This window comes from Cannabis sativa, chromosome 8, assembly GCF_029168945.1.
Source record: "Cannabis sativa cultivar Pink pepper isolate KNU-18-1 chromosome 8, ASM2916894v1, whole genome shotgun sequence".
In the NCBI taxonomy this organism is placed as follows: Eukaryota; Viridiplantae; Streptophyta; class Magnoliopsida; order Rosales; family Cannabaceae; genus Cannabis; species Cannabis sativa.
This window is the reverse complement of record NC_083608.1, coordinates 15,245,406-15,259,517: the sequence shown is the minus strand read 5'-3', so window position 1 is coordinate 15,259,517 and position 14,112 is coordinate 15,245,406. Positions and strand designations below refer to the sequence as shown.

The 14,112-nt window shown below is 35.7% G+C and overlaps 1 protein-coding gene across 1 annotated transcript; it reads left to right on the top strand.

Annotated features, from left to right (window-relative positions):
• The first annotated feature begins 3,702 nt into the window (after positions 1–3,702).
• LOC115699682 (nudix hydrolase 3) lies at positions 3,703–13,824 on the top strand. Its single transcript, XM_030627205.2, has 21 exons — positions 3,703–3,888; positions 4,026–4,205; positions 4,675–4,752; positions 5,737–5,833; positions 6,320–6,453; positions 7,506–7,587; positions 8,266–8,352; positions 8,787–8,893; positions 9,439–9,610; positions 9,693–9,946; positions 10,036–10,117; positions 10,385–10,450; positions 10,582–10,659; positions 10,771–10,866; positions 11,367–11,473; positions 11,617–11,785; positions 12,204–12,287; positions 12,855–12,949; positions 13,041–13,131; positions 13,209–13,355; positions 13,519–13,824. Exons 1-21 carry the CDS (start codon positions 3,803–3,805, stop codon positions 13,582–13,584), a joined length of 2,358 nt encoding a protein of 785 aa, XP_030483065.2. The 5' UTR covers positions 3,703–3,802; the 3' UTR covers positions 13,585–13,824.
• The last annotated feature ends 288 nt before the right edge of the window (positions 13,825–14,112 follow it).

Sequence of the window (14,112 nt, the reverse complement as noted above, 5' to 3'; positions counted from 1 at the left end):
AGCCAATTCCATGGCTCGAATTAATTCAGTGGGATGCAACAATCACAGTGGGCCTTGGATGTCCATCTTGAGCCCATTGACAAAGGCGGCTTGCAAGCCTTGATCCCCCATCGCTCCCATCGATGTGCAAGAGATTCAAATCTCCGGCGATACTCTTGCATAGAATCGGTTTGACAAAGGGAGAAGAAGCGATCGTAGATGGAGCCTTCATGGGCCGATCGAAACCGGCGAATGATCATTGCCTTCAATTCCTCCCAAGAACCAATGGTGTGCCGAGAATTCTCCCATCGGAACCAATTGAGAGCCGCTCCCTCCAAACACATTACAGCCGCTTCCAATTGCTCCGCTGGCGACAGACGTTGCAGCCCAAAGTAACGATCAGCTCTGTATGTCCATTCATCGGGGTCATCGCCGGAGTACACAGGGAGCTCGATTTTTCTGGCCCGAAACTCCAATCGTCTTCCCAAATCTCCTTCCCGTCCGTTCGAACCCATCACTGCTGGCGAAGGTGGTCTTTCGTTGACAGACCTTCGTCCCGTACTCATCATCGGCCCCTGACTTTCACGCAGAGAGCACATCTCGTCGGCCATCCTTTTTTTTTTGAATAAAGATAAACTTCATTAACTCAAGAGCAATCGCTCAAAAGTACAACTTCAAGTTCCGAAGAGATAACATCCTTCGTGAACATACGATCAGCAAATAATCGAGACTGACGTGCAACCACATGTGCAGCTCGATTAGCAGAACGTTTAACAAACCTTAACGAAACATTGTTCAAAGACCCTAGCAAAGACTTACAATCTTGAATTATTAAACCAAAACCCGAATACATCACTACTGAACTATGAATAGCTTGTACCGAGATTAAACTATCGCTCTCCACGCTCGCTTGGTTAAACGACTTGTCCTTCAACCAACTCAACGCCTCTCGTATGCCCATGGCCTCGGCAACAGCAGGATCGGGCTTCCCTGGCCGATACAGACCCACCACCGACAACAACTCAGCCTCACTGTCCCGCACCACGAATCCAATTCCAAACCGGCTGCTGCTGTCAAATATTGCAGCGTCCACATTAAGCTTGATCTCATTTGTCACAGGTTTAGTCCAAAGCTCATCACCCTTGTTGAAAAATTGAGGATTCAACGAAGGATAATTTTCATTTAATTGAGCTTTTCTCCATTGATCAAGTGATCTTAAAGCAAACTGAACAACATCTTCCACAGACCGATTTTTTTGATCCCAAACTTGTTCGTTCCTCGCCTTCCAAATTGCCCAACACAATGTCCCCGCTTGAGCAACCTTAATCTCATCAACTCTGCCCATTAGATCTTGCAGCCACTCTTTAAAAGAGTCCCATACCCGTGTACCAACACCCAGCCCCAACCTCGACCAACAACCAGCAGCGAAGTCGCAATTTAAAAGGCAATGCGATATGGTTTCACTTGATACTAAACAAAAGGGACAACTATAATCCAAAGGAACCTTTCTATCAAAAAGTCTCTTCCTTGTAGGCAAACAATTCGAAGCAGCTCTCCAAAGAACATCCTTGACAGTAGGCGGAACTTTTAAGCTCCAAAGGTTCTTCCAAAACATCGAATCAATGTCACTCACCCCTGCATTAGTCACTTGGTTTATGAGCAACTGATATGCAGACTTGACCGAGTAAACACCAGCCCTTTCTTTAAACCAGTACCAAGAATCACGAGCCTCTCCAGCAGCAAGAGGAATGCCCAAAATAACAGCTGCATCATCTGCATTAAACACATCTTGAACTACCTCTTCATCCCATTCTCGGCACCCAATCTTAAATAAGCTATGAACTCTATGATCATTGAACATAGAGAGATCAGACGTAGGAGTGGGAAACTCCTCCCTAGGCACCCACGGGTCCAATGCAAAACGAATAGAATGACCATCCCCAACTCGCATTCTAAGTCCGGCCTTCTGTACACCTTGAGCCTCCACCGAACTCCTCCATATGAAACTTGGATTGGAGCCTAACTCAGCATTCAAAAAATCTCCATGAGCATAATATCTAGCCTTGAATACTCGGCTCACCAAGGAATTAGGATTAATAAGTAATCGCCAACCTTGCTTACCAAGCATAGCAATATTAAAATCACGAAGACTCCTAAATCCCATCCCTCCTTCAAACTTATGCTTCGCTAAACGGGACCAACTCATCCAACTAATTCCTTTGTTTTGGTTCCAAGAAGATTTCCACCAAAATCTTACCATCAAACTCTCTATCTCCTTACACGCCCCAACCGGTAGTAAAAATACGCTCATGGCGTAAGTAGGCAACGATTGCACCACCGTTTTGATCAACACCTCCTTACCCGCACGAGACAAGAACTTCGTATCCCAACTTTTGATGCGCTTTAGAACCTTCTCTTTAAGAAATCCCAACACAGCATTTTTATTTCTACCAATCGTACTTGGGAGACCCAAATAAGTACTATTAGCATCAGCTTCAATCATCCCCAAAGCCACACAAATCTGACTTCGAGTGTCCTCCCTGGTATTGGAACTAAAGAAAATCGAAGACTTCGCCTTATTAACCACTTGGCCCGATGCTATTTCAAACAAACGAAGCATTTCCAAAACTCGATTAGCCTCCTCCCCCGAAGCTTGACAATATATATAGCTGTCGTCGGCAAACAACATATGAGATACTCGAGGGGCACCATTAGGTACTCGGCAACCATGTAACAACTGGTTCCGTTCATACTTTCTCACAAGAGCTGAGAAGCCTTCAGCACACACAATGAACAAGTAAGGAGAGATTGGGTCTCCTTGGCGAATTCCCCTTGACGGGACAATCGGCCCCAACCTTCTTCCACCATGAACAATATGATAACGAACCGAGGCAACACAACTCAAAAGTAGATCCACCCACCGCTCAGCAAAACCCATCTTCCTCAACATTTCATTCAAAAATCTCCACTCCACTCGATCATATGCTTTACTCATATCAAGTTTTAAGGCCATATAACCTTGCTTGGCCATTCAAACACAAACGAATTTGCTCCGCCAAACCCGAAACTGCCTGTTCGTGGTTTCCTTGAACTCGCCGAGGATAGATTTAATAGTGTGAATATCATTCTTCACACTATCGAGACCCTCTTCTATTCCTTCAACCTTTTTCTCCATTCTTGTCGACGGCATTCACCGGAATCGCCCGCTCTTTTTCTCCAATTGATGAGCACCTGCAGCACAATTCACAACAACCAGCAGCAACACAACAATACACCAGCAACAACAACACACGATAAACCAGAAAACACAGTAGGATTGAATCAATAGGTGAGCTATTATTGAATTAAAGGCAAATTGAGACACTCTCCCACACTCGGCAGAGAGCTAAGGTAGCTCTCTCCTGATGCAGTAGAGATTTCTCTATTACAAAATGCATAACCGAAAATAACATTCCCTCTCCATACAAAAGGTAGCTCACCACTAAGTACAATTATCAAAATACTCCTTCCTAAGCCAACACATCATTGGTTTTACCTTGCTTACACCTTCTAGCATAAGTAAATCTAATAGGAGGCCGACCATTCGTATCACAACCACCGCATAATCACGCAACAAACTACCCTACAACTGATTGTATAAATGATAGTGTAAAAGTGTTTTTGTAACTTAAGTGTAAATTTATATTTTTAATATAATAATTCCAATATATATTCCACGACAGCCAACATTCCTACTCTCCTAGTACTACTCCTGTGAAAAGCAAAGTCCTCCACTTCTTCTCCCCTTGACCATTGCTTGTACTAGATACCCAAGTTGACAACAATGGCGGCCGGCGATGGTGCCGTACAGGAGGAACACTTCGACGTCCTCACCAAAACCGGTCAGAAGACAGGTCTTTCAAAACCAAGGCAAACTCACTTCACTTCACTTCGCTAATATAAATCAACAAACAGTTGAATATTCTTTCATTTAACCATTTATTCGATCTTACTCTCTTTTCAATTATTGACTTTCTCTTTTAAATGAATTAATGTGAAAATTGCAGAGGAGAGGTTCATCGAGATGGGGATTACCATCGAGCAGTTCATGTGTGGATTTGGGCGGAGAATACGCAACAATTGCTTCTTCAACGGCGTTCTGACTGCAAGGATTCTTGGGCTGGATTGTGGGATATCTCCAGTGCTGGTCACATATCTGCCGGCGACTCCTCGCTTCTTACAGCTCGGTAATAGGATTTCAAAATTTGTCTTTTTTTTTTTTTGTTCATACTTTTGACGAAAAACTATGTGAGAAAATTGCTAACTTTGTTAGAACAATAGGAAAAAAAATTGTCTGTTATGGATTGTCAACTTTGATCATAATTTTATCTTTTTCGAATATGAAACAAAAGTTTTGTTCGTGTGAACCAAAAAGCCAAAATGAAAACAAGAGGAGGGAAAAAGATACAAACGAAAGCTAGAAGAAAGAAAAACTGAGTACTACTAAAGAAAGTGTTTTTCTAGTCGAGAGTTATTAAAAAAGCTGTATCCTCAAATTCCTTTGCCATTAGAGCCCAAACAATCTAACTAAAGAATTATATGGTTTTGTGAGTTTGTTTAGGAACCAATCGCTTGTTATAGATTGTTGAATGACTACTTTAGTTTTGTAGTTATTGGATACACTTGTTCCTGAAAATTTGTAACATGCGCTTTCAGGAGGGAGCTTCAAGAGGAGCTCGGTGTAATCCTTCCAGAAGATGCGTTTGAAATGATATTTGTTTTTCTTCAAGAGTGGTTAGTATATTAATCTTTCCTTTTTTCTCTGAGATTATATGTGTTGACTATTTTAGCATGTTATGAATGAGTTTTATATAAATTAGGCGATCAATATGACTGTTTTTTTCTTTCTCATTCCCTGTTCTCTCAGTCTGACATATTTTAGGTGTTCCTAAGTTCATTAAGCTAATGTGCTTCCTAATGATAGTAATGAGAAGGTTTAGGGCAGGGAATGGTAAAATTCATATTATTGGGATTCCGTGTTGTGCTGTAGAAGAAACTCATTTTTTGCTATAAAGACCTTACTAATTCTATAACAAAACCCAACTGCGCAGTTAGGAAAGAGCATATATGTTGGAGTCACTACATTCAGGACCTAGCTCCTCAGCTGCCTGTAATGTCAAAGAATAGTTGCAATGAAGGAATGGGTGTATGCGTGTCTGTATAAAAAAACACCCTTATATGACAGTGCATTCGATGAACCTTTCTCTCAAATGCTTAACTTACTTCTAAGTTTCAGTTTTGTTGGTTACTTCCATATGGAGAGACCACAACCTAGGGTAGTTTGCAGAAAAATGGAGTGTAATCTAAGAGCAAACATCTCTGCCCTTTTGATACGTTGGCATTGTCAGCATAGTCACCTTTATAACAATGCTGGGTTTGTTTTAAGAAATTGTAAAAAAAAACCTTATTCCTTAGTTTATGTCCTTATATCATATGGAATAATGGAGTGCTACATTCAAGTTGTTTCTGTAAAATTGATTAGAGTTTTGAGTATGGGTGTTCTCATGCTAGAGTTTGAGCTATTTTTGTCTCAAGAGGAATAGTGGAGATAATATGGCTTTACTGGTTCATTTGTTTCTGCTTATACTGAGTTTTTATATATTGAATAAAGGCTATTGTATTGTTAGGCTGGATAAATATGAGGTCCAAACTTTTTAGTATATGTTGAATAGTGAATATTTTAATTAGCTAACATTATATCTGGATTAATTGTTGTAGTGTCATAAATGACGGAACATTCATCAACAATGAATTCAATGATGTATATTTGGTAACAACGCTAGATCCAATTCCTCTTGAGGCATTCACTCTTCAGGTGAGGAAGGTTTTGCTTAAAATAAAATAAATTGCTAGTTTCAGAAATTGAGATATATTTGTTGTTTTTCTATAGTAGTTTACTAGTTTGGACTTTGGTAATTTAGGAAAAGACACTTAACCAACCTGAAAAGCTACATCTATCAAGCCTACTATACTGCTGTGTCATTTGGAGTGTTCCACAGGGATTTGCTTTTCTAGCTCAGCTCAATACCTTTTAGCCTCTTCCAGAACACTTCTCTTCACCCTTTTATCGTTATTGTGTAATGAATAAACTACTTTTTTTTACTTAAAAAAAATTACTTCTCTTGCATTTGCTACCTTATTTTTTTCTTCAAAAAAAATAAAAATAAATAAACATATGAGCAATTTTTATCATCTGCTTCTTATTGGTATTGTTCTACTGATTTGTTAAGGTGTGTTACTTTTGAAGCTTTGAAATATACAAGAGCTCATATTTTTTTTTTTCTGTATATAATAATGACAGGAATCAGAAGTCTCTGCCGTTAAATATATTTCTTACAAGGAGTATAAAAGCTTACTTGCTAAAGAAGATCCAGCATATGTCCCATATGATGTAAATGGACAGTACGGTCAACTTTTTGACATAATTGAACAGAGGTATGTCATTGTAAGAATTGGCTGGAATCTGTCAGAATAATTAACTCCGTAGTTTTCATTTTATTATGATTCGGTTTCTAAATAGTTTTAGGTGATTCCTACAACATAGGGTATGTTTAGGATGGTATCCTTCTCTAATGTATATAAATTTATGATGTATCTATTATTGCCCATCTTGAATTATCTTTGTTTTTCCTAGTGTGGTTTTGATTTTTCAAAGAACCCAAGAAGAGTGATTTAATTCATCTATTATTTATATCTCATGAATACAGTGGAAGATCGATCCTATAACTAACCACACAAAGATGCAAAAAAAAAAAAATGAGAGAGATTATACATATTCTGTAACATGTGAGATTTTTTTAACTGAACAAACTCACTCCTAAACTGCAATTATACCATCAACCGTGTATCTTAGTGTTTTCATTTCCTTTCAAGCATGAAAATGTTCTAGAAACTACTTGATAACAAAACAAATTGTAGCTGCAATATTCTGTTTGTCTTCACTTTCTTCAATAAAACAATTTCAGTTTCTTTGCTGCAATAGCCAATAGTTTCTTTTATTTGTTTAGTTACTACTCACAAAAATTTTGTGTTTATTAGGATATTGATCTACATCTATATCCACTTTTATGTTTTTAGTAAAAATCCCACCTCGTAGTATTAGGTCAAGGTTACTGGTTACGGGAGAGGTTTTGGACCAAAAATATTTAGTCTTGCCACGGGGTTGTATAGTGGAAAAAAAATTCCCAATAAAATCTTCTCATTCATCTGCTTTGCTCATGTATGTGGAACTTCTCACTATTGTTTCAAGTCAAATATAAAATCTCATCTCATTTAAGTATGACCAATTATGTATTAGTAAATATTTTTGGTACAGGGATGTCCCTGTAATATTGACATTTATTAGGGGATGCCACTATACTACTATTCCTTTTGATGTTGTACAAGAGCTATATGAACTTGTTGAAAAAGCAAAGGAAAAGAAAAGAATGGGTTGTATAGTATTTATACATTCTACTCATGTTAATGTTCTTATAAATTTGTTAAAGGTACAAAGAGAACAATGTAGCACGCTCTTTAACACTACAAAAGCAACTACGTCGATATGCTCCTGTTTCCCTTGATCCAGAGGTTATTTTCTTTTTGGTGCTGTACATCTATTACGGTGTTCTATTTTTTAATATCCAATTCCTTTAGTGCTTTCTATATTTTATTTTCTGTCTACAACTATAAAAAATACATAGTGCAAACATATTTTATAGAAGAAAGAGGAATCTAATTAGTTCGCTTTGGAGTTTGGATCATTGTTGTTTTGGCTGTTGGTTGGATGAGTTATTATGGTAGAGCCTCAAACAAGGCTCTTGAATTCTTTGGGATTTATAATTAACTTTTCAATCTCATAAAATTCCATCAGTTTGTTTTTGAATTCCTACTCTGTTATTATAACAGTTTCTTCAAGTTACCCCCCTTTTAACTTTATCCTTTCTCACCACAAAGCCCTACATTGAATGGTAGGGTACATAAGGTATGGGTAATTATGTAGTGAAAAACAATATTTCGTCCCATACAATTGAATACAATTCCTTAAAATGTTCAAAACCCTGGGTGTTAATAAACTTAAATTAACTTTTCTTTTAAATCTAGGTGTTTGCATTGTTATTACCTCAACATTTGTTATAGTGCAGTTCTTCAATTAAAAAAACGATGGATTGTTGTAATTTCTTTTGGCCTATTTTCCATTTCATTGTTTTAATTCTTATTGCAGTCAACTGAGAATTAGAGATGATTTTCTTTGTTCACTTGATGCAGTTGACAGGGTTTACAGATGCTGATAAGGAAGCTCTAAATCTGCTTGTTCAGGCTGCAACGATCATGGATGAAATATTTTGCTTGCAGGTTATTTAACATACAAACATATTGAAATATAAATAGTTATACACACATTACAATATCTTCTGCATATAGTAGAATAGCTGTAAGATGTATTCTCTTTTATGACATGTCTATGCCATAAAGATGTGTAAGTGTTGTGGTGATGTTTATACTGCCTTTTTGGCCAATGGTTGTGGTTTTTCCTTTTGGAATGAATTCCTAATGATGTACATTTATTGAATGCAAATATCTTATGTCTTAGCAAAATGGTTATCATTTTTTATTTCATGTTGAAGAAAATTTGGAATTTTCATTGTTTATGCTCTGACATATATTATTTCCACAAATAGTGTGAATATGATTTGTTTTGTTTTGAGCTTGCATAATTTTTCATTTCTGCATTTCATTTGATTGTAAATGGTTTCCTCTATCTAATATGCTCTATATTTAATAATCAGGTTTGGTACAGTAATCCTGATTTAAGAGATTGGTTGAAGAAGCATGCAGATGCATCCCATATAGACAAGTTAAAATGGGCGTATTATTTAATTAACAAGAGCCCATGGTAAATATTTCTCGACTTACTATGCTTCCAATACGTGTTGTTTATCCCAAATCCACATGCGTGCATGTATGTATGTGTGTCTATGTGCTTTGTATCATTCTTCAATGCATGTTGATGGATTCATAGCTCTACATGTTTGACATGAGAGATACAAGAAACTACTTAACAATTTTTCAATTTCTGTCAGGTTCTTCTTTCCAGAGTTTTTCTAATTTTAATTATCTTTTTCTAAAAGATAATAATTTACTTATTAAGAAAATGAAATCGTAGTACTAGTAGAAGAGAATAACATTCTCAATGCAGTTTCCTCTATTATGCAACCAAAGGTTTGCTTTTTAAATACCCGTAATGTCAGTATTTTTTTTGTTTTTAGATATCCAATACTTTTTTGTTGTTGAACATATATTCATATATTTATATTATTATTTTTTCCCTTTTTAGATGCTAAATGTTACATAGTTTTCTTTAATGGAAGCTTTACTAGTTATGTTGATATGTAGCTACACAAATACGAAGTTTAAAATTAAGTCATTTTCCATCAACAGGTCTAGCCTTGATGAGAACGAGGCATTTTTGACAACTGCGGATTCTGCTGTGAAGTTGATTCCTGAAGCCACAATTGCAGTTACTGGGTGGAAGGGTCTCGAATATAAAGCTGCATTTCCTGTGTTGAAGCCACCTGGTGCAAATTTCTATCCCCCGGATATGGACAAAACGGTACAACTAAGTTGATTCTGTGGCATCTCATAGAGAATATTGTTTTCCTTCCATGACTGATGACCAACAATTTTCTCAACAGGAATTTGAATTATGGAAGAGCAGTTTAACAGATGAGCAAAAAGAAGATGCAACAGGCTTCTTCAATGTTATTAAAAGGCGTAGTGAATTTGCTCTAGATTCTTCTATTTATAATAAAACAGTTGATGACACAGAGCATCTACTGCATTCTGCTCATGATCTATATACTGTTCCCTTCGCTCAAGAGTACAGTTCTTTCCTCAGAAAGGCTGCTGAATTGTTACATAAAGCTGGTGACTTATCAAGCTCACCTAGGTATCTTGTTTGCTGCTCTCTGTTACTGATATCGTATTTGATGAACACCTCTGTATTTCTCAAATTTACAAAGTCACTTCTACATGCAGTTTGAAGAGGTTTCTTCATAGCAGAGCTGATGCTTTCCTTTCAAATGACTACTACGACTCTGATATAGCCTGGATGGAGCTGGTCAGTATTTTTATCATTTATCTACCAAAGTAAATTCAAAGTAAAACATTTTGACTAAATTAATTTCAGTATTCTCTTTAAAGATATCTCGACCCCTGTTATATTCTTTTCCACTTTGGTAAATTTTTCTGTTTTTGCCATGTAAGTATGCATGCACACACATGTGTGTGTATATATTCACATGCACATACATGTAAACAGAATGAAATGCTTTAGGTTTTCATTTTGGAGAAGAAGTAATCGTCCTCATTTGATTTTTCTGTATAGGACTCAAAGCTTGATATTACCATTGGTCCATATGAAACATATGAAGATGCACTCTTTGGGTACAAGGTATGGTTTATGTCACACACTTGATTAAGCTTTTACATTCATCATATTCAAATTTTCACCTATGTTTCTTATTCTTGGCAATTAATTTATGTCACTTAATAGGCTATAACTCATGGTTTTATACATGTTAGGCCACATTTGAAGCATTCATTGGAGTTCGAGACGACAAAGCAACAGCTCAACTAAAACTTTTTGGTGATCATTTACAGGTAATATTTTTCAGTCTTCTTTTACCTAAATAGCAAATAGGTTTACTATTTATCCTTATTTTCATAACTCAAACCATATTTTCTAGTCCTAAATTGACCAATTGGTAACAGGTTTTGGAACAAAATCTTCCATTGGACAATATTTATAAATCTAAAGATGTGATTGCTGCTCCAATTAGAGTCATCCAACTCCTCTACAATGCCGGGGTGAGTTTGTGAATTTGTGGTATTTTTTCATTGATTGAATTTTTAATTATCATAATGTGCTTGTCAAAGCTTGTTGTTGAGAAGTATTGGTGCTCTCATTTTAGTTGTGTTTTCTTATAATAAAGCAAATCCCACAAATTTAAGCTTAACATGGTTGTCAAGAAATTACATAGATGAAGGTCTTAGTTTATAATTAATTTTTATATAGCAAACCATGAATATAAACAAACCATATATACATATCTTTACAAGTATGGTTTTCATCGCAATGATTAAAATAAATAGCATAGAGGAACTAAACAAATTCATAGAAATGGATCCCCAATTTACCGTAAAAGGAATTGATTATTTTTTTTTTCTTTTTATATCTCAATGATTTGGTCAGCATAGTATATATTTTCCCTACTATTTTAAAGCTACCGTACACAACATCATTGTTTTCTACTTAGGCTTAAATTATGCATACTTTCATTTATCCAGTTTGTGAATTTTTAAATTAGGATGTTAAAGGGCCTCAAACTGTTGCTTTCAATCTACCAAATGACGAGCGCATAGTAAAAGACCGTGGAACATCAATGGTGATGCTTAAGAATATTTCAGAGGCCAAGTATGAAATTTCTTTTCACAATATTGTTCAGATTGCCTAAGCATGATGAATTTATTATTCCCAGCCCTTTTCCTTTGCTTACTAATATTAAGTCCTCTATTTTTAAATGAGAAATATTTACAATAGCAAGCTGCCTAATCCAGGTTCAAGCATATTCTTGTGCCTATAGCTGATGCATGTCTTGTAGAGGAGCAGCAAGAGCTTGTTGATTTTGATTCTTTCTTCACTCACACCATTTGCCATGAGTGCTGCCATGGGATTGGACCTCATACCATTATCCTTCCAAATGGGAAGCAGTCTACGGTTAGATTGGTTAGTGACATGATTAAACTTGTTAGGTGTTTACTTTTCCTTATTATCAATCATGTTTCAAATTTTTTTGGGGGTGGTATATTTAAACTTAGAACACTAATGTGGAGATGTGGTTCCATGAGGCTATCTGCAACCATTATGTTAGCTATATAATCTAATATAATGTCATCATAAGAAAATTAATATATTATATGCATTTAAATTAATATGACAATTGCCAAGTGTGCTGTATAATTTGCACCGATCATGTATTTGCCAAGTCAAGAAGATTTTGACTAGGAACAGAGTTCCTCAAGTTGTTCTAATGGTTAATAGTGAAATTATTTGGTTGGTTTACATAATAAGCTGCAGCGTAGGAATATTTGTAGAATCATTTAACTAATTCCGATTTACCATGACTTTTCTTGCCAAAATGCAGGAGCTTCAAGAAGTCCACTCTGCTTTGGAAGAAGCCAAAGCTGATATAGTAGGCCTTTGGGCACTAAGGTTTCTAATTGATCAGGTAAACAACTCTTAACTTGGTCATCATATTACGTTCTTTTGATTTTATTAGCGGTATTGAAGCTAATAACCTTTACAACATTTGACCTGTTTCCATGCTATTGAATTGTACTGTAAAAGCTTGACTGGCGATTGATGTTGTTTTAGTATGGTATTGTGTCAACTTCAATTTTAATTTCTCAAATATAGCCTCATTAGAAAGTAATATCAATTTGATGGCTACCTTGAGTAAACAACCATTTTCAGTAAATTATGGAAGAGCATCATACTTTAGTAACACGATCGTATCTTTTAAGGTAGTTAACGCTCTTATTATTTTCAGTAAGCAATAAATATAGAGACCTTGGACATTGTTTTCCATCCATCTGGCGTACCAATCCAAATTTGTTTTAATCCAGCTTATGCTACAAGATAAAATTTTACATTCAATATCATAAACATGCTCCTTTTGCTTCATAAGCATAACAAGATTTTTAGATTTGATGTGCTGCATAGGAGAATGCTTTTCATTTGCAAAAATTGTTGAACTATTAGTGTGGACATTGCATAACTCCTTTCGGGTTTACAGGATTTGCTTCCCAAGAGTTTATTGGAATCCATGTATGTTTCCTTCCTTGCGGGATGCTTCCGCTCAGTACGATTTGGTTTAGAGGAAGCTCATGGGTAAACCTAACTATTCATCATCCTTGGTCCTACGTCACAAAACTTCTTTTACTTACGTCTGATAACAATAATTTATACTTTGAATTATCAGAAAGGGACAAGCACTGCAATTTAACTGGATGTATGAAAAGGGTGCCTTTGTTCTGCATCCCGATGAAAGATTTTCCGTGGATTTCTCCAAGGTATTTTTCCATTGTTTTTATGGTTTTTATTTTCAATTTTTTTTTCGCTTTACTAATTAGAACAAATATATAAAAAGGCTGAAGGTGCAGTTGAAAGCTTAAGTAGGGAGATACTCACAATACAAGCCAAAGGTGACAAAGAGGCTGCAAAATTGTTGCTTCAGAAGTACTCTGAACTCACCGAACCGTTACAAATCGCTTTGCAGAAGCTAGAGAACGTTCAGGTACGAGAGAGACCAAACTTAAGTTTTTTGTTCCATTTTGTTTTCTCATTCGCGCCGACTAAAATCGTAAATTTTAAGCTAATTTTCTGATGCTGAATTCTTGATACTTTGTATATGGAGGAGGCATTCTCGATGTGCTAATTCTTGTTTTTTTCCATTATAGGTTCCTGTGGATATAGTTCCTACCTTTCCAATTGCAAACAAGATATTGAAGAAGCAAGGACACTAAATTTGACCATGCCATTGGCTCTTTCAGGGAGGATGTAGTTATAATTTATAAATAAAATTATGCTACAAAAAATCGTACACTGAATAATGTGCATGCTTACTTATCAAAAAGAATAATAATTTGCATGCTTTTTAGTGTTATGGATGAAGCACACTTGATGATGAGAGGCAAATCTTTCTTCTAATAAACTGGCTTTTCTCTACTAATGCTAATAAAGTGGTACACCATTTTTTTCTCCTATTTATTTTGCCCAAATTTTCTCCAATTTTTTTAATACAAAGATTTGATACCGTTCGTGTTTTCTATATTTGAATAGTTGTAATTTTAAGTTTTTATATGATTATATATGTACAAAACATCTTATAAAATTTTAAAAAATTAAAATAATTTATAACATAGTACATAATTAAACAATATATTTTATACTTGTATAAAATAAAAGAGGCACGAGTGCAACAAATTATGAATTGTTATAAAATAATATAATATAATATAGAATAGATGAGAAGAAAGAAGAAGAAGATGAAG

Bases quoted from the DNA above. Each gene is read 5' to 3' on its own strand.
- LOC115699682 (XM_030627205.2), top strand. From the start codon at position 3,803: ATGGCGGCCGGCGATGGTGCCGTACAGGAGGAACACTTCGACGTCCTC. The intron at 9,611-9,692 runs GTACAACTAAGT...TTTTCTCAACAG, and splicing joins CCCCGGATATGGACAAAACG to GAATTTGAATTATGGAAGAG. The intron at 10,451-10,581 runs GTATGGTTTATG...TATACATGTTAG, and splicing joins ATGCACTCTTTGGGTACAAG to GCCACATTTGAAGCATTCAT.